This window comes from Glycine max, chromosome 14 (genome assembly GCF_000004515.6).
Source record: "Glycine max cultivar Williams 82 chromosome 14, Glycine_max_v4.0, whole genome shotgun sequence".
NCBI classification, from domain to species: Eukaryota; Viridiplantae; Streptophyta; class Magnoliopsida; order Fabales; family Fabaceae; genus Glycine; species Glycine max.
Genome location: NC_038250.2, coordinates 7,954,860 through 7,973,742, shown reverse-complemented (window position 1 = coordinate 7,973,742; position 18,883 = coordinate 7,954,860). Strand labels below are relative to the sequence as shown.

At 32.9% G+C, this 18,883-nt stretch overlaps 3 protein-coding genes across 8 annotated transcripts; 1 reads left to right on the top strand and 2 right to left on the bottom strand.

The window, feature by feature from the left end:
* The first annotated feature begins 1,369 nt into the window (after positions 1–1,369).
* LOC100527274 (hypothetical protein) lies at positions 1,370–3,827 on the top strand. Of its 3 annotated transcripts, none has more exons than XM_026127627.2 (4): positions 1,373–1,561; positions 2,285–2,390; positions 2,676–2,731; positions 3,599–3,792. In XM_026127627.2, the coding sequence occupies exons 1-3, from the start codon at positions 1,452–1,454 to the stop codon at positions 2,688–2,690; spliced, it is 231 nt and encodes a 76-aa protein (XP_025983412.1). In that variant the 5' UTR covers positions 1,373–1,451; the 3' UTR covers positions 2,691–2,731; positions 3,599–3,792. The 3 variants fall into 3 exon arrangements, 2 of the variants coding, with proteins under 2 accessions (XP_025983412.1, NP_001336913.1); NM_001349984.1 differs by having other exon boundaries at positions 1,375–1,561; positions 2,676–2,736; positions 3,599–3,827; XR_005888168.1 differs by having other exon boundaries at positions 1,370–1,561; positions 2,285–2,736.
* On the bottom strand, positions 3,584–8,837 carry LOC100799086 (protein NPGR1). Of its 3 annotated transcripts, none has more exons than XM_006595931.4 (7): positions 8,222–8,837; positions 7,872–7,915; positions 7,458–7,762; positions 7,076–7,334; positions 5,551–6,770; positions 5,074–5,221; positions 3,584–4,944 (listed from the first exon to the last, which is right to left on the bottom strand). In XM_006595931.4, exons 3-7 carry the CDS (start codon positions 7,650–7,652, stop codon positions 4,634–4,636), a joined length of 2,133 nt encoding a protein of 710 aa, XP_006595994.1. In that variant the 5' UTR covers positions 7,653–7,762; positions 7,872–7,915; positions 8,222–8,837; the 3' UTR covers positions 3,584–4,633. The 3 variants fall into 3 exon arrangements, with proteins under 3 accessions (XP_006595994.1, XP_040865204.1, XP_006595993.1); XM_041009270.1 differs by lacking the exon at positions 7,872–7,915 and having other exon boundaries at positions 8,222–8,352; positions 8,516–8,837; XM_006595930.4 differs by lacking the exon at positions 7,872–7,915 and having other exon boundaries at positions 7,916–8,837.
* Positions 8,838–11,881: 3,044 nt separating this feature from the next.
* On the bottom strand, positions 11,882–17,901 carry LOC100795910 (interferon-related developmental regulator 1). Of its 2 annotated transcripts, none has more exons than XM_003544438.5 (14): positions 17,583–17,901; positions 17,193–17,373; positions 16,730–16,810; positions 15,880–15,974; positions 15,694–15,809; positions 15,184–15,294; positions 14,896–15,005; positions 13,869–14,178; positions 13,555–13,632; positions 13,412–13,462; positions 13,238–13,327; positions 13,018–13,095; positions 12,352–12,430; positions 11,882–12,185 (listed from the first exon to the last, which is right to left on the bottom strand). In XM_003544438.5, exons 1-13 carry the CDS (start codon positions 17,590–17,592, stop codon positions 12,386–12,388), a joined length of 1,356 nt encoding a protein of 451 aa, XP_003544486.1. In that variant the 5' UTR covers positions 17,593–17,901; the 3' UTR covers positions 11,882–12,185; positions 12,352–12,385. The 2 variants fall into 2 exon arrangements, with proteins under 2 accessions (XP_003544486.1, XP_006595991.1); XM_006595928.4 differs by having other exon boundaries at positions 17,193–17,262.
* Between the last annotated feature and the right edge of the window lie 982 nt (positions 17,902–18,883).

Sequence of the window (18,883 nt, the reverse complement as noted above, 5' to 3'; positions counted from 1 at the left end):
CTTATTTTTTCTTTTCTTTATTCTGGAAATGCTACCCTTACTTTCATTGAGCCAATGTATTGTGGAAGAAAATCTTGGGGTGGTCTATGCATTAATTTGTAATAATATTTTTTATCCGTAAATGTTTGTTAGAATCATTCAACCTATGTTATATCTCTTAATTGTCATCATGTTGATATAACCTTCTAGTTGTCAAAAATTAAATGCTAGCAATTATTTATCAACAAAAGCTCTAAATTATTTATCAAAAAAGAAAAATAGAAGCTCTGATTATAACTGTGGTTCTAACCTTTGTCCAATTAATTACTTTTTCTGGTCAAAATGTTTTTAGATTATTTGCACCGTGATGTCTGAATCTGATCTTTCATCCAAGTGTTAGTTTATCATTCTGATCAGTCCCAAAGATATTGAGAAACATTGTCTTTGAAGGCATAATGGAGAGTTATGTGTTTATAGCTCTCTTTGAAGGTAATTGAAGCATTGGTTTAATATGTTAATTTTGATGCAGTGGCTTTTATGCGAAAGTGGAGCATGTTCCTATCGAACCATGGACTACATGAATCAATAAAAAAGGTGACCCTCGGTATTGATGATACCTTGGATCAACTAAGATTTAATTTAACGAAAGAGATTAATCTTTTAGAACATGATAAATTAAAATTAAAATTTTCATTGGAAAAGATACCCGTATTATTGTCTGATCTGTCCTGAAGGAGGAAACAAAATAAAAAGATACCTTGGCTCTACTTTTGTCATTTCCCGTTAACAAAGTCTAGCACAATCTTTTTTCCTTGCGGAATATTCTTTGATGTAAACCATAATTCCCCCCGTTTTACTTATTTTATTGAGTTGTATATGTCATAGTTTCATTTTAAAAAATAAAATTCCCTTTTAAAAGTTAAAATATTTTTTTTTCAAAAAAAAAACATGCAAAGTATATACAACTCATTAGTGAATAGTGCAATTATTTTTTGGTACATCTATTTTCATTTTTGTAGGTAGTAATATTATCTATTACTATTATTAAAAATAATTATCTCATTTAATGTATATATTTATTATTTCTAATTCGTCTTTTAATTATTTTTAAAAATTATTTATAATAACAAGTGGTTACTGTTTAATAATTTTTTAACATGACAATTATTACAATTATATCTAACTAAAAAACAGTTATTAAATATAATTTTTTCAGTTATTGTACCAAAGAATGATTTTACAGTTAACTTGCGTAGTAGTAATTAATGAATAAGCAATCCCATGCTTCAAATGAAAACGTGGAAGCACACAGTCACAAACTGAACGCGGAATAAACACGTGGACTTGGAAATCTAACCCTCCTTCCTTAAATTTTGCAACCTTAAATAGTATTTTACTCATGGTGATAGAAATTGTAAGAGAAAGAGAAAGCCCAGATCACAGAAGCAGAGGAAGAGAGAGAAACACCAAAGATGGGTCTTTGCTTTGGTTGCTTCGGCGTAGACAAACGCATGAGCAAGGAAGAAGAGAGATTGGCCTCTGAAGAAGCGCGTGCCAAAGCTGCTGAAGCCGCACAGAAAAGGTTTTACCTTTATCCATTCCTCAATTTTCCCTTTTTTTATTAATTCAATTTCGTGAATATTCTCAATTCCTGCAAAAAAGTAAAATATACTGATTTGGTTTTTTATTTGTATACCCACATGGTATAGTTAGATCCTTAATCATTGTAGTACTTGTGTTGATTAAATATGTATATGCTTTTGATTTCTCTTTTGCTTTTATTTCTAGCCAGTCACACTTTTTGGTGTTTTTTTTATCCCTTCAGAACATTATGAACCCCAATTTTAAATAAATTAAAGAAAAAGTGAATTTTGCTAACTATTGTCTAAACTTCAATTCAGTATAATATTTTTTTTACAGTTTCAAGGCCTTAATTTTGTTTTTAGAGCTCATTGCTGCTAAGTAATTCATTCCATACACTACAGACATTAAACAACTATCTCAAATCACAATCATTAGGGAAAATTCAATTTCAATGTCCAGGGGGATTATTTTCTTCATGTCACTGTTAGGTACTACTACATGTTCTGAAATGTGTTTGTGGAAGTAGTCACAATAGAAAATGCGTGCAAGGCTCACTGCAATTAACAAATAGATAATGGAATGAAGTCTACTTTTAGAAATGGGGGTGAAGCATGAAACAACCAGAGACATTTGAATGTTGTTATAAAGGTTTTTTATTGGTTAATGAATGCATAGGTAAAGTAACTGTAGACAAACTTATAGGTTTTGATTGGAATTATAGGCAAGAGCAATTTGAGAATTCTGCAGCAGGACGAGCTGCTCGTGCACAGCAACAAGCAATGGCAAAGCAATCTGCAAATACCAACAAAGGCGAACCAGTTCTAAAGGTTGGTTTGGTGATTCAAGATGCCACTTATGGTTTTGGCAACTATTGATACTGAAATTATATCTGCTAAAGTATTGTCATATAATTCTGGAGATAGATTCAGTGCTTCTTTATTAAGTGTTTATTGCTATTAGCTTTTTAATTTCTTTAAGAATGTCATTGCCCTGTAATATGCTGCTCTCTTGCCCATGCTTTTTGACTAACAATCTTCAAATAGATATGTACCATACTCATTTTATTAGACCTCACTAATGCGATATTTGGACTCTTTCAATTGTGGATGCAGTGGCAAATGAGTTGAGGTTAGACATTCTGTCAGTTGGAGTTAACTTTTTATTACGTGTAAGGTGAATGATCTATCTGATGAATTCTACTTTTGCTCATTTATTTAGTAATGCAATTTAGTTTAGTTTTAAATTCTATGAAAAATAACTCTTTTATTATTTAGCATTAACATGTATTAATGTATATGAAAATATGTAGACATGGTAGATGTCGAGGATAAAAGTTTTGAGTTTATGCTTTCTTTGGACACCAATTTGGAGAAATGTGAAGAAACCTAATCTAAACAGACAAAAGCACTTTTGGTCTCTCTCTCTTTTTTTTTGGCTGTAAACAAGATTTACATTAACAAAAGTTTAATGTCTAAAGTAGTGCTGCTTGCTGTCCAAATTTCAGTGGAAAAAAAAACAGATCGTTTTGAGTATACATTTCAATAAAATGTTATTGATAATTAAATTTGTACTTTTTTATGAACATTTTGTTCAAGCACTGTATATGTAGTAATATAGCAGTATCTGCAAAATGCTACTCAACTACACTGGCCCTTCTTTCACATGAACACAGTAATTAAAAATTTAAAATGCAAGGGGGAGGGTAGCAAAATATTTGGTTTCTGATTTAGACTAGGTTCATTCGGTTGCTTTCAATCAATATTCCATTTTTTTTGGAGTAAATCTGTCATTTAGAAATCTTCCTCTAAACTAGGCAAAAACAAACTGACATACCCATTACTGAATCTTTCCAACTCAGTTGAATTAGTTTAACTTCACTGACTGCTTCACACACTGATATTATGTTTGTACATTGTGAAAGATATAGTGATAAAGTAAAAACCAATATCAAGTACCTTTTGATTTTGCTGAATGTAAATGTCTCTTTATTGTTTTGATCATTTTGTTTCATTTGTTTTCTTTTCGTGTGTTACAGTATCGATGACAGGTCCAACCAGAATTATATGCTCTGCATGCTTCCCTTGTTCCGAAGATGTAAAGATCTTTATTGCAATAATTGTATCACAAGCGCGATTTGTTGTTTTCCAGACCAAGAAATAATGTTTGAATGTAAATTTGTAAAGAAATCGTGGTGAATGGAAACCGGGATAAATAGAGATTGTAGTTTCATTTGATTTTTTTTACCCTCCATTGCATGACATTTTTGCAACTCCATTTACTTTCTACAAACATTTAACTCATCTTGTTTACTTTACCAGCTTTAAACATCTTACATATATAGAATGAGTGAAGCCAGCCTTTAAAATGATAACTCTAAAATTGTGCTTTATTTAATTTGCGCGAGTATTGTCAGTAGGACTAAAAACCTTCTGTCCTACTCCATCTTCGGCTACTCTAAGAATAAAGTCTAATTTTTCAACTTATTTTGAAAAAAAAATTGTATAATTGTCAGTTTTCTGGAAGTGTTTTTGAAAATAAGCAAAATCATAGTGGTAAAAAAGTTATTTAACCAATCACTTAAAGAAATTCTTATCACATGAGCTTTAAGTTATAAGTATTACTTTTTCTAAAGTAAGGTGTGTGTTATACAAAAAGAATGAAGAGTTATAACTATCAATTGAAGGCGCAGGCTGAGACTTAAAGTAGTCAATTAGCAACACAAGCTATATTTGTGTGTGAACTTTACGTACAGGGATTAACCTCACCTGACACCTCAAAGGAGACCCAAAAAACTATAGTACATTCTGCTTGACATTATGTTATAAAGAATTCTATACCACTTGGGAAGCCAAACTTCTGTCCTTCCGTGTCAAATGTGAAGGACATTCCATTGGAACATAATGAAGTAAATCTATAAATAAGTAGCTAGATATAACTACTATATAGGTTTCTCAACAAATATTAACCATGGGTACGTTTTCTTTTCCATCAGTTGCTGCTCATGGTTTTTTGTATAATGCTCTTGGTTGAACTCAACCACAAAAACTTAACAGTACTCCCAAGGTCTCGGTCACTCAAATTTTTGCACTGGAGCTGAAAGCTTCAGCTCATATGCAGCTTGAAAGCAATCTGCCGCTTGTTGTAACGAGCCTTCCATTTTTGAAACCAATCCAAGGTTAAACCATGCATCATGGTTTGTGGGGTCTAATCTCAAAGCATTCATTAAAAAGCTTCTTGCTATTGGAAGTGATTGCATTCCAAGTTTAAGTAACAATTTTGCTGTTGAAATAATACTGGGAATGTAATCCGGTTCTATTGACAACGAGACTGAGAAGGAAACAAAGGCCTCCTTATGCAAAGATTGAGCTTCAAACAACAACCCTGTCATTATCACAACCAGGTAATTGCAGATTGGTGATTTGTTAAGTTATGGTGCTGTAAACACAAAACACAGAAACATACAGCAGTTCAACAATGAAAACATGAACACTCAGGTGTCAGGTTCCATACCAGTAATATGCCAACTTCTGGGAGAAAAAAATTCTATCAACTGGGCCTTGTCAACACAAGCTTTTGCATCAAGAAAGGAACTAATATCTGCATAAATGGTAGCCAAATCCTGCCAAGCTTCCATTTCCAACTTCTGTTCTGTTAATGCCTGCAAACAGATGAAAAGTCAAGAAGGGAAATTCTTCTCACAGATTCAGAAGACGAATTAAATACTTACACATGCAATATTCAAAACTGTCCTAGTCATAAATAATATTTTACTATAAGCATTGGATGTTGGACCAGAAAAATGAAAATTTCTAGCACATAATCAGGTAGGGAACTATTTGTTAATGCTTTTAAATTTAATTAACTAGTCTCATTTCTCAGCAACTTCCAACAGACAAAAGTAATGCTTGATTTGCTTCTTTAGTCAATTTTAATACAAGTCTATACAATGGATATTGTAGTGTTATTCCCTTGAACAATAATACAAACCTCATGCCTGAATGTCTTAGCTTGTAGCCAATGCTCTTTTCTTGCTTCAATTACAGCTAGCAAGATTCTGTAGGTCTCAATTGCTTGCTTGGGTTGCTGCTGAGTAATTTGAAGTACAGCTTTCAGTCTCAGTAGTTCTAACTGATCTATACTGCCAGCCTCATCTAAAGCAAAATCAACTATAGTTTTGGCGTCCTGAAACCGCTGCTGTGCTGATACTATGAGTGCTAACAGCTGCCAACCTCTTCTTGAGCTGCCAGCCATCATGTCTGAGTAAATCATTATATTGTCATAAGCTGCATTTAGATTTCTTTGAATTGCGTTTTCCAGTCCAAGGCTGAACATCACTTCTGGGTCATTATTTCCATTTAGGGCAGCATCACTTAGAAACTTCAAAGACTCTCTTTGAAATATAATTCTTTCAGAATCCAGTACAGATGTTCTAGCAGCAGCTCCATGGCAAATGCCAAGAAATTTTTGGCCCTGACCCAAAAAATGCTTATTTTGATGTTTGGCTAGATCAATAACTTCCTGTGATAATTTAATTCCTTCACGAGCATGGTTTGGATTTAGAGAATACAGCTTTGCACCAAACAAAAATGAAGGAAAATGGGGTCTATGCTTTGCTTCAGAACTACCACAAGCCTTCCTCAAAAGGTTCAAGGCTATATCATTCTGTCCTGCTGCACTGTAACAAAGAGCAAGAAAGTACCACCTCTCGGCTCGATCATAAACACCTGGAAGGATCTTCTCTACATGATCCGCTAATGATTCAAACATCCCAGTAATTGAAAGTGAAAATGTAAGATTATCCATTATTTCAGGGTCCCAATCTATTTCCTGAAGTGCCATCTTTCCTGAAAGTATTAATAGCAAAAGTATAGCCTCTTCAGTGCCACTCATAGGTGTTGTTAGACCATTCACTTGCAACTGAGGGGGCAGGTTTACTTCAACACCTCCATAGAGTAGTGTGGTAGCTAAATCTTTTTGCACACAGGCCAACCTCCGCGGCTCCAAATTCCAGGGCTTGACTAGAGCCCGCCGATAAGCAGTGACAGCTTCATCTGGCAAACCTGCCTTGATCCATAGATTTGGAAGCAACTCCAATGCTCTGTGGAACATTTCTTGCAACTTACAAGCTTCACCAATACCCTCAGGCATTCCATTAGGAAGAGCAGATTCAACTGTATCCACAGCAATTCTGCACTCCTTTGCAGCCTCTGGTAAATAAGAAAGCAGCAATAATTAGAATCCGCAGCCTTGAGTGCCAAACCACACATGTGTAAGTAGCTTCTTCTCAGGCCAAAAAACAGAAAAAACTTATACATAATACATAACACATAATGTAGCTACATTCATAATGCATTGATGCTAATATGAGCAATTGTTCAAGATTGTCTTAACAATAGAGTAAAACTTTCAATATCCTACATGCAAAAGTTACAGCTCTTAGCAAGAGCATGCTAAATCAAACAAAATACAAGAATATGTAAAACATCTGAAAGAGATATGAAGGTGGTGATACCAGTGTATCGCCCAAGTTCTTCTAAGGATTTGGATTTAAGCAAAATCGCCTCAAGAAGCAGGCTTACTGAATGCATTGACATCACATTAGGAAGCCCATTATCCACCTTGGAACGTGGCTTTCTTTGTTTGATTCTTTCAGCTATAGCCCTTATCATCCTTGGGGCCAAAGCCCTTATGTCTATACCCTCAAAAACTTGAAGGGCGGCATCAAAGTTCCCTCTTTGATATTCAAGCCTCCCCAACAAAGCCCGAGCTTCCTTCAATTCACCAGAAAAGAGAAATTAAAATCAAACAGTAGTCTTATGTTAACAGAAAATAATTTCACAACATGCAACTTTGACAAATAATTTCACAAAGTAAGTTACACTAATTCCTACTACCTCATAGTTTAATGAGAGAGCTTCTTTTAAAGTAGATTCAACATCTTCTACTTGTGTTTCATCAAATTTGGATTCCCAATCCCCAGTCCTTGAAGAAAGGCCACTTGCAGAGAAATCCCTTGTTGCCAAGGAGTCTGGTGACCGTGGTGGCGCCTCTTCAAATTTGAATTGCTCCCCGGAACAAGCACACAACATCTTCCAAAAAGTGTGGATTTCAAAGTGAACCCAACACAAATGACTTCTCGCTTCTCAGTGCACCCTTTCACAAGGGGCTCAGCTCAACACCTTCAACAAACACGGTTCTTCTGAAATTCAACAATGCATTACAATTTGTAAATAAATACGTGAACACAGTTGAAATGTTTGGGGTGGACTATCATTACTATTGACAATGCCACATAACATTGGTCTTACCTTTAAGTAGCAAAATGAAGAATATCACAAAGTACCCTTTATACCTTAAATTTGAAATTTCACAACGCGTGTCATGAAACGATTGACAGAACATAATAGTGCTAAGAATAACACGTTCATGTAACGGAAAACCAAACCAGTAACCACATAACTTATGGGAACACAGAAAAAGGGAAAGGGAGAAAAGAGACACAGATATGACAGATTTTTCAAAGGTAATGATGGATGTCATAAGAAAGAGAGGAAAGGAAGAAAGGTTTTCTAGATAAACACGGGTGGACATGTGAAAGCTGAGAAAGGAGAGAGAACAAACAAACAATAATAAGAACACTACAGTGCCTTGGACTTACCATAGCTCAGATTCCAAAGACCTGAACCTTATCAGTGTTTGACGCCATGAAAGCTACCCTTCTGTTGAACTTTCTGTTTCTATGTTTGGATTACTTGAAATTGGTCCTCATTGGTTAAAAGGACACACCCCCTTAAAAAATTCAAAACTTTTTAAGCCTAAATAAAGAACAACCCAACCAAGAACCAAATAACCAATCCAAAGCTTATAGAAATGTACAGAACTAATTATAAACTAGAATCACAGATCTATCAGACTTTATATAGTATATCTATAGTTTTTAATAATCTCTCACTCTTCAAATGTGGTGCAGAGGAGATGTTGTTGGTAGATTGTTTGAGTTGGTTTCAAGTTTCAACAATGCTGGTGTATGTGTTCACACTTGACACCACACATGATGGTGATAGTGGTATGGGGAAGTAAAGAAAGTGGCTTGAAAGTTGGAGCAAACATTTAAACAGAAGAAAGTGAAATGAAAGGAAAAACAAAGGCAGTGTTGTCGACGTGGGATGCCACCAACAAGAGGCAACAGAGCAAAAGGAACCTCTTCAACCTGTCCCCATTTGGTGTCGCCATAAATGTTGTTTTACTTTCGTAGCTTTTTGTCAGTCAGTGTATCTAAAACATACATAAATAATGATTTGGATATGGTTGAAAACTTGAAATACTCCACTTTGAAATAATCAAAGAGAAATGTTAAAAGGAAACCTTCTTTTGAAATTTATTCGAAAAATACAAAAAAATTATGGATTTCACTTGATTGAAGAAGTCTAACTGAATAGATTCAATAATAATATACGTAAGTTTTTAGAGCAGTAATTTTTTAAAACAGAAGAATTTTTAAAATTATTTTGCTGACAATTAAACTCATTGATTTATATATAATTTTATATGACAATTTAAATTATTTATAAAAAATCTAAAATATAATTTATATATTTTAAAAAATTATTAATTATAATTTATAAGTATAATTATATAACAAATATTTATCTTATACAATACACAAACTAAAATATTAATTAAAACTAAAAGTTAGTTTATTAATAAAGAGAAAAATACATGTAAGATTTAATTTAAAACAATAATATTTTGCTGATGAAAGTTAATGGTATATAACTAATTTGAATAAAAAAGAATGATATAATTTTTTTAGATTTGTTAAACAATAATGTTATTTCGACGAATGTTAAGTTGCACAACTCCATGAATCAATTATGTGAGTCAATTTTCTTTTTCAAATAAATATTAATTAAAAATATTAGAATAAAAATAAGTTTTTGACACAAATTACACATTCATACAGATTTAACGAACTGTGTTGTTGGTTTTAATGTAATAAAATATATATAATTTTTAATAAAAATATGTGATTATTTTATTTAATATATTTTATATTTTAAAATATTTATAAATAATAAATCTTGGATCCACAAAATGTCTTATTTTGGGCAGTTTGGTATTTTTTGGTTGTAAAAATCATTAATAATTCATTCATAATTAATATTCTTTTAAAAAATCATTTTTGATAGACATTAAAACAAAATTATTTAATCTACTTTGTAATATCATGGAACACAAATAAGATTTTAAGATTTTTAATTTCAATAAACTTATTTTAGTATATATAACAATAACATGAATAATTAATATTATATTATAAGTTATACATGCATTAGAAAAATAATTAAAATTTGATTTTGATAATGACTTTAATTTTTTAAATAAAAACCCTAATTTGTGCACTGTGTAAAACTTTACACTGCATATGCATTAAATTAAAATAAACACTAATTTGTTCTTTAACCAATTTTAAGACACTAGTATCTCTATATCAAAATACTAAAAAAGAAAATAACTTTAGTAAAAAAACATTTTAAAGGATTTTTATTATTTTATATTCATAAAAGAGTTTAATTTTTATATAATGTGAACATAATTCTTTCACATTCCTAATTCTCACTAATTTTAAAATTAATCATTTTTTTCAACTAGGATGGTTTTTTTATTAGTGGAAATTTATATATTTTTGCTCAGCAACGAACTAAATCCTTGACACTAGGATGGTTTAAGAGAGAAGTAATAGGATGAAAACGATTTTTTTAAAAAAATGAGTATGGATCTCATGTTTTTATCAGTTTACTTTAATTTAAATATATATTATTTTCTTTCCATTCTACTAAATTCACCCTCAAAGAAACCGGAACAAATTTACCGATTTTTTCGGCTGAATTTCCTTAAACAATGGTTGATAAAACTATGATAAGTCATGCGTTAATCAAGCTTGTTTGTTTTCCAAAAGAAAAAATATTTTAACCATTTTAAGTTTTGACAGTCAATGAAAATTTTCAAGTTAGTGGTTGGGAAAAAGAAGCAATGATGCTAGCAGAACATTCAAAAGGAAGCACATGGAGAAATCCATGGAACAGAACTCAAGTGAGGTGGCTATCACGTGGAGCTGAGTGATTTCATGGGAATCTATTGAGTGAAGGTTAAAAAAGAAAGAAGCATGGAGTGAATCTTTGGCTTTTGTTTTGTCGTTAGCTAATTTTCTACATACTCGTGTCATGTCACCTTCCTCATACTTCATACTTTACAGCTTCAACGCATTTCCCAATTTTTATTCTGAAATTATTGAGTTTTGATTAATAAGTCAAGCCCATAAATTTACTTAGAGGAACAAAACTTTTTAACTCTTTGTTTTTTCTATTAAAGAAAAAACTATTAAATTAAAAAAGTTAACTAGCAAATGTAAATAATATTACTATTGTATTAATATTTCTAATACTTTTTAGATTATATATTTGTTTTTTATTAGAGATTATATATTTGTTACTTTATTTAAAGTTTTAAACTAGCTATTTTTAAGTCTATTAATCTATTTCGAGATTAAAAAAATTAACCCATTTAAAATATTACGATGAAGTGCATTTTTTAATAAACTTTCAAGCCAAAACTTGAAAGAGTCATACCAAATCGGCAAATCTTAAAAAAAGACATTAAATAAATAATAATTTTGATAAATCAAGCTTAGACTCTATAAAGTGTAAAATTTAACATAATTCATATAATTTTTTATCCCAGACAATCTTTAAAGGTATATTACCTGCTACAGCAGGTTTTTTTTTTTTTTTCAATAGCCAAGAGCCCTTGTATAAGAAAAACTATCCCAACTCTGTGTCAACTTTGTTATAGGCCTACTGCTTTCTTGATGCAGGGCAACCAGCACTGAAGCAGATGCTGTTAAGACATGCATGAACTACCAGTTAAATCACTTCCAGATCCTCATTTTATGGGGGCAAATCACAATCCTCTCACGTTAAACTCATATCTTGACTAGTGGCTATACCTTTCTCATTTTTTTGCAACCCATACACATCCTCAACAGTTTCTTCCAGTTTAGCCTAATCCAACTCACCAGCCCCCTAACAACCTCTAATGTGTTTGGAAGCGTTCTCATAATGTGCGCATATAAAAAAAAAGGGCAAAAGCTATTTGAGTTTGGATCTCCTCATGTAACATTTTATGTCCAGGGAAATCTCATCCCTTAATTAAAAATTAGAGTTAAAATTTAAATAATAGAAAAAGGGGGGCACGAGATTTTGATAGTAGAAATTTTCATGGAAAGAATCCAAGTAAAAATCTCACTGGAGAAGATCCATTTATGAATAAACAGAAGAGAAATTTACTTGTAAAAAATTACTCAACTTTTTATACAACTAATAAAAAAAAAAAAAAAAAAGAGAAACCGCCTTGACGAAGCAGTGTTGGAAGCAAACGCTGATATCTTCAATTTGAAACTAGAATAAAGGAAAACTCACGCTATGTAACCTCAGCAGATTATACACAGACGAGGCTTTTGAGTCATGGCACGGCAATATATCACTCACTGATTGCACTGAAATTAGCTTTATAATAGACTTCTTTTATTGCATTACAATGTATAATCTCAATCGCTGTTACCGCTGCAAATGAAGAATCATTTTGGATGTCATTAACGTGCATGCATCACGAAAACATCATGTCAAGCTGGCATAGAAATAATTTTCCTAGCCATTAAGTCAAAAGGGCTGGAGAGCAGAAAAAAATGAAGTATAAAATTAATGATCGAATTATCAAATGAACACAAACCCTGCTAATTATTAGATGTCCCTCTCAAAACGCATCAGTCATCAACCATATTGGCTGCGTAGTGACCCAAGTTTCTGCCCTGTAATTTACCAGGACAAAAAGAAAATGAAGGAAACAAAATTCAGTACGGAATGACTAATTGACTATTAAGGGTAACCCCATACGATGACTGCATAAATGGCAAAGCATGATTATACTAACAGCCGTATTTGCAACTACGACCAAATTTGGAAACCACTGAAAAAACACCAATAACTATTGACACTCAACTGTGTACAGAAATTTTATAGTTACATGTGTAATAAACAGTCTAGACAAATAGATTGAGAAAATTAGTTTGAAATCCCTCCAAGAAGATTTTGTCAAACAGATTGAATACTCTTATTGGCTCAGTTCACAAGAATCTCTCACCTCAGAAATCCCCCACATTCAAATTGAGAGGGAGCCTTAGCTCACTCCAAGGTCAGGACTGAGGAAGGCAAGCCGTGTTTTTCACATGGCACAAGCAAGTAAGCAACAACTCACCCCTTGTTTCTTGCAGCAAAAATTATCATAGTTGTCTAGTAATTTCATATGGTATTCAAAGTACCCCATTCTTAACCATTAACCAAGCATTTTAAACAGGAAAATAAGACTTAATGATCTTCATATGGCAAGGAAACCAACCTCAGATAACAACCGTTGCTTATTAAGTAATTGGGTCCTAGCCTTGTTCTGAACTGAATTTGGAGACTTAAACATTCTCTGCAGGAAGGAGAATGATGCAGATCAGCACACAATGACAAGACACGGGGGAAAAGTATATAACATGACAAAGTAGCCAACAGATAAGAGGACATTCAGTAACAAAAATGACAGTGAAACACAATCAGTCATAGAAACCAACCTTCTCACCACTAGACATCCGATGTTCATTGTTATTAAGATATCTTCTCTTGGGTGTGAAATTAAATACTTCTTGAAGGAACTCATTTTCCTGATTCACCAAGGAAGAAGAAGGGCAAATGAAAAATGTTAAATTAACAACTGAAATGATGAAAAATGCCAAGAGAAAGCCAACCTGCATATGCTTGACGAACCCTCCCCCTAAAAAGTGCTTGAGAAAGTTCAACTGCAAAAAACGCATGTTAAAATGTTAATGCAGAAAAGGAAAGCTTTGTAAGAAAAAAGTTTAAAAAACAGATAAATGAAAAAGCAAAAAACCTGTATCATTTGGGACCATGAAGATGTCTGCAGTGAATCACCACCAATTTTCATTGAAATTTCAGGAGAGTAACCATACTAGTAAGCACAAGGTATTAAAGTAAGGTCAGTAAAGAAGCCTGTGTTCCATAAGCAATATATCTTCTACTAAAAAAGGGTGACCTAGTGCACAAGGCTCCCGCTAAGTGATGTTTGGGGAGGGCGTAAATGTATGTAGCCTTACCCCTACTTAGTGAATCAGGTCACAAGGCAGCAACCTACTTATAGAATATAAATTAGTAAATTACAAAAAATTAAAAAGACAGCTTAAGTACCTCAAAAAAGTCTACGATATCTCGGAACAAGTTCCTCTGATTATTCAGATCTTTCTTAGCAGAACCTTTTCCACCAGCCTCCACAGAAAGGTTTTTGACTTGATTGATGACCTTCGCTTTCAATCCTTGTAAATGGGTATAACTTTCCTGCCGATTAATCTCTTCTTGAGTCATATCACTTGCACCCTTAGAATCAGCAGAAAATTTCTCTGTGATTCCAATCTCAAAAATTACAACCAGTGCTTCGCCAGCAGCAATACGCACAGGCCGGTCTTCCTTGTCTAGAAGACTTGATAAATAAGATATTGAACTGCATTAACAACAAAAGCAATTATTTGGACCTCAGGCAATGAAACAAGCATAAAACACAAAGTAAGGAATTTAAATATTTAATTCAATTGGAGTTTTGAAATGAATTTGAGTCTATTAATTCTAATTTGAAATCAAAATTAAAATTTACACATTAATTTCAATTCCATCATCTAAACTGACCCTTAATGTACTTTTAATTATTATTTTTTTTATCATTTTTCCTGCCCTCCTTTTTGCATGGTATTCCAAGTTGCATTAAGTTGCATGAGAGAAAACTTCTCCAGTATTCATTACACTTCCCAACACAATCTCATCCTCCCTGCCCTGCCCTCCCTTAAACTTCCACTCTAAATCTTCTGGTATTCAAATCCTACACACCCATTTTCATGAGAAAGAGGTCCAAATATTTTTATATTACCAAACTGCCAGTCAACTATAAAAATGGATGCACAGACTCTCTTCATTCTCTTCCCCACTGGCAAGGAAGGAATGAGTCAACAAGTTGGGGACACTATTCAGTAATCTCCAGTGCAGATCTGAACTGCCCTCAAGTTGGGAGTTTAGAGGGGCAAATCCTGCTAAGCACAGTCCCAGATCATCTGTATAACTTAACTATATAAAGCCAATTAAAGGTACATGAAATGCACTATTGCACATTACCTAAAGCTAGTGTGTGATTAAATGAACATGGATACAAAGAAACAGGATTGCTTACTTTTGCCAATTTTTAGAATTTAGCTTCAAATCGCTCATGGTAGATACGAGAAAGGACCAAGCAGATACCACAGCAGTTATTAATGGAGCAGAAGGTTTGACTGCAACTACCTAAACAATGAAATAGCTGAAGCAGTAAATTTAAGGGAGAAAAATTAAGAGCACTAATGAGAAAGAAAGAGCATTCATCATCAAAGGCAACATAGTTATTACCAGAAGCATAATACACTAGGGATGGATAAGCAAAATAGAAATAAAACTAACAAGTATATTTGAAACAGATGCCTACATTGGAACCCAATCTGGGATGAATCACTCGCCACAGTATGTCCATCGATCTCTCTGTTTCCTCTAGACCATTCCCACCAACAAAAGTGATTATAGCCAAGCATTCCAGCAACTATAAAAATAATGGCATTGAACAGAGAAGATTCAGAATCGGTATCTCTAATGAATCAGAAGGCAAATTTTGAGTACAAAAGACTTCCCAGATATCCAAAACTCCTACTTACTGTTAAAATTCATGAGAAAGTAAAACATGAGAAAATGAGTGAAAGTTGAGAGTATTGTGAAATCTTTGGTATTTTGATATCTAACCACTGAGAGCTTGTCCAGAGTATATATATACTCCTGGAATCAATTGAAAATGTAATGATTAGTTACAACTGATTAGAAGTGGAAACATAGAAGAAAACTGACTTCTGAAAGCCAAATGGGTTTGGTCTTCACAGGCTCAATTTACAACAGAAAACAGCAACTACAATAACTACAAAGTAATGTATATCTCTCTAACACATACTGAAGGAATTTTTGTCAAATCTGATTTAGATGTGAGGAATTCATCAAGAGGACGAACTGATTCCTCAAATATTTCACGTGCATTATCACTACACCCGACAGTCAGGGACAACAAACCTACAAAATAATCAAATTGATATTTAATTATACGAAGGCAACATCAAACATAAGTTAATCAAAATCTTACCAATGGCATGTGATGTCAAAGCTATCTCCTTTGCAGATGCCTTTTTGGATCCCTTTTTTATTAAAGCAAGGCACTGATGTAATAAAGTAGCAAATCTGATAAAGGAAAGGACCTCAAGGTTATGATAACCATATATTTAATGAGATAAATGAACAGATGGGTAAGATATAACATCTCTGTACTTAACATGAATACTGTTTGACATTGAAAATGTATCTAGCAACCACCGGGATGGGTAAGAATTCCTGTTCAATACATTCGGCAGACTCTTAAATTTTGCAAGAAATAAACAAAAGTGGGGCTATTGGAACCCCAACTACCTATTCATACTCTCCACTAAATGCTTTTCATCACAATTTCCTAAATTTCTGCCAACTAAATTGCAATTTAGTGATGGAAATAAATTATTTAGTTGAGAGAAATATAGATTTAGAATTTGCAATTAAAAGTGGTCAGTGTGGAATGTGAATAGCCATTGGAAGTGCCAATAGCCACACCCATTATAGAAACACTGCTAAACCAATTTCAGTGCTTTCAGACCTAAATTGAGCTTCCAAACAGGCACTAAGTTGATTTCATCTTTCCTATGCAATCAAAATAGAGTTCAACTCAAAGTCAAAGTTATCCACTGAAGGCCAAAGAAGGAACACTCCACACCCCACAGTTTACAAGATATATGGTTAGGTTAGACAAATCACACATATCAATTATCTTCATGTTACTTTTGCAAGTTGTAACACATAAGGAAATTAACTAGGTAAATGGCATAATCATTATAATGGAATATACCCAGAAGGTTGAATGACAGAAAACTGAGAAATGTTTAAAAAAATAAATGATAGATACTTACTTCTTGTCGACAAACTGATGCTGCATTTTGCTACTGAATGCCCCAATGATCACTGACAACGCTCTCTCCCTCGTGGAATCCCTTTATTCCCAAAAACAGACAAAATTAAAATAAGAATAAGCCAATAAGGGTCTTAAAGTCATAGGGGGGGATATTTTTAAACATCCCGATAAACACTTTTCTCATTCTACTTCCTTAATCAGTGTGGTTAGCATTTGCATAAGAATAAATAATCCATGCATTGACTGTATAAAAAGTCTTCTACATTATCATTCAATTCAATCACAATCTACCGTATAAAAATCATATCACCAATGATTTCTGAATAGTTGACATGAGTTTAGTCTTAAAATCAAATTAGCTCTAATGGCAATTTGCAATGCTAAACCCTTATAATTGGAAAGTGGAAACTTATGTAAGTACAAGTACCTTTTCTCATCTATATATTTAAAAAAAAGGGTACCTTTTTTCATCCAAAGCATCGAGAGCTTGATCGAGCAGAGCATCTTGATCGAAGTGCACTTCTTCGTTCCCTGAGACGGAGACGGAGACGTGATCAGTTCGGGAAGTTGATGACGAACTCACACTACTACTACTATCATCGTCGTTATCCAACATTGCAGTATTTTTACGTTGAGAATTACCTACCCATACATCACCACAACACAACACAACCAACAACTTCAAACTCCATAATTCATTCATTCGTCCCCGAAACGACGACATCATAATGGCATTTAACATTCTCATATTAATTAATTAATTAATTAAGCAATTGTAAGTAACACATGATGGATCAGATAATTAACATAAACCCTAGGAAAAGAAGTAGATTAAGGTGTTTAGTTCTTACGTTTTCCCATAACGGTAGCGGCTCCTACGCTGCTGAGTTTGGTAGTAACTGCTAAGCGTCAGAAGGTGTTACAAGATTGAATGGAAATATGACGGAAAAGTATGATGTGGAAGGAATTGAACGGAACGGAATTGGGAGTGAATGAGGATGATAGAAACAAGTAGAATGGTGGTGGATGATAAGCCATGAAAATAATTCAAGGGAAGAGGGATTGTTTCGGATTCAGAATAAAAACCAGCAGAGAGAGAGAGAGAGAGAGAGAGAGAGAAGGTAAAGAGCTTTGTTTGTTTTTATGTGTGAATTGTGAAGATGAAAAATGAGGAAGGGTTGAGACTTGAAAGGGTATTATTCAAACTAGTGTGGAATATTCGCAATGAGGTGTACCCATGCTCTGTACCGTGCAGTGGTTGCGTGGCACATCACACACCCTTGCCCTTGACTCAATCAATTTTGCTATGGTCTTTTTTTTTTCTTCCTTTAACCGAATTGATTAAAATATATTTTTCATTTTCATAAGAATAAAAAATATATTTTAACTTTAACAAATTAAGTATCTTACAAACTATTATTACATGAGTGCTTTATTGTTGACTCAATATTTAAATTTAATATCATTAAGTTGAAATAATTAACACACAAATTATGTTGATACTGACAATTTTCTTTCGGGAATTATTTGATTGGGAAAAAGAAAGAAAATATTTAAATTAAAACAGAGATAAAGACGTGAAATTTTTTTTTAAAAAAAAACTTTTTATAAAAACTTGAAAATTAAAAAAAGAAATCTTTCTTTCTTCCTATTTGTGAATACATGCATAATGTTTCTTTATTAACATAAAAGAGTTCAACTCATCGATGTAAATATTTTTAATTTGTGAATTCATCAAAAGGTCGGTTTAGCATAGAATTGATAATAATATACGAGAATTTCGATTTATAATATGTGTGAATATTCTTTAAAATCATGATAATTATCTCAGAATTATGATGCTACCATAATTTTTCCATATAACTATATATTATTTCATATTTATCGTAATTTTATAATTAATTTTAACTCATCTCATCATCAGTCTAAGCATACTATTAATTAATGTACACTAGAAAAATTAATGCAGACTGAGAAAAGGTACCTTTAATTTGTGAGTAATAATTTTTTTTATCACACGTGAGTACTAAAATTTTGTCTTCATTAATTAACTTACGGTTAGATTAGTGTAGTAGTCATTAAAAGGAAGGTTAGCTCGTGTTTAGATATCTGTCTCTAGAATGTCATGTTGGAAAAAAAAAGGGTAATTTTG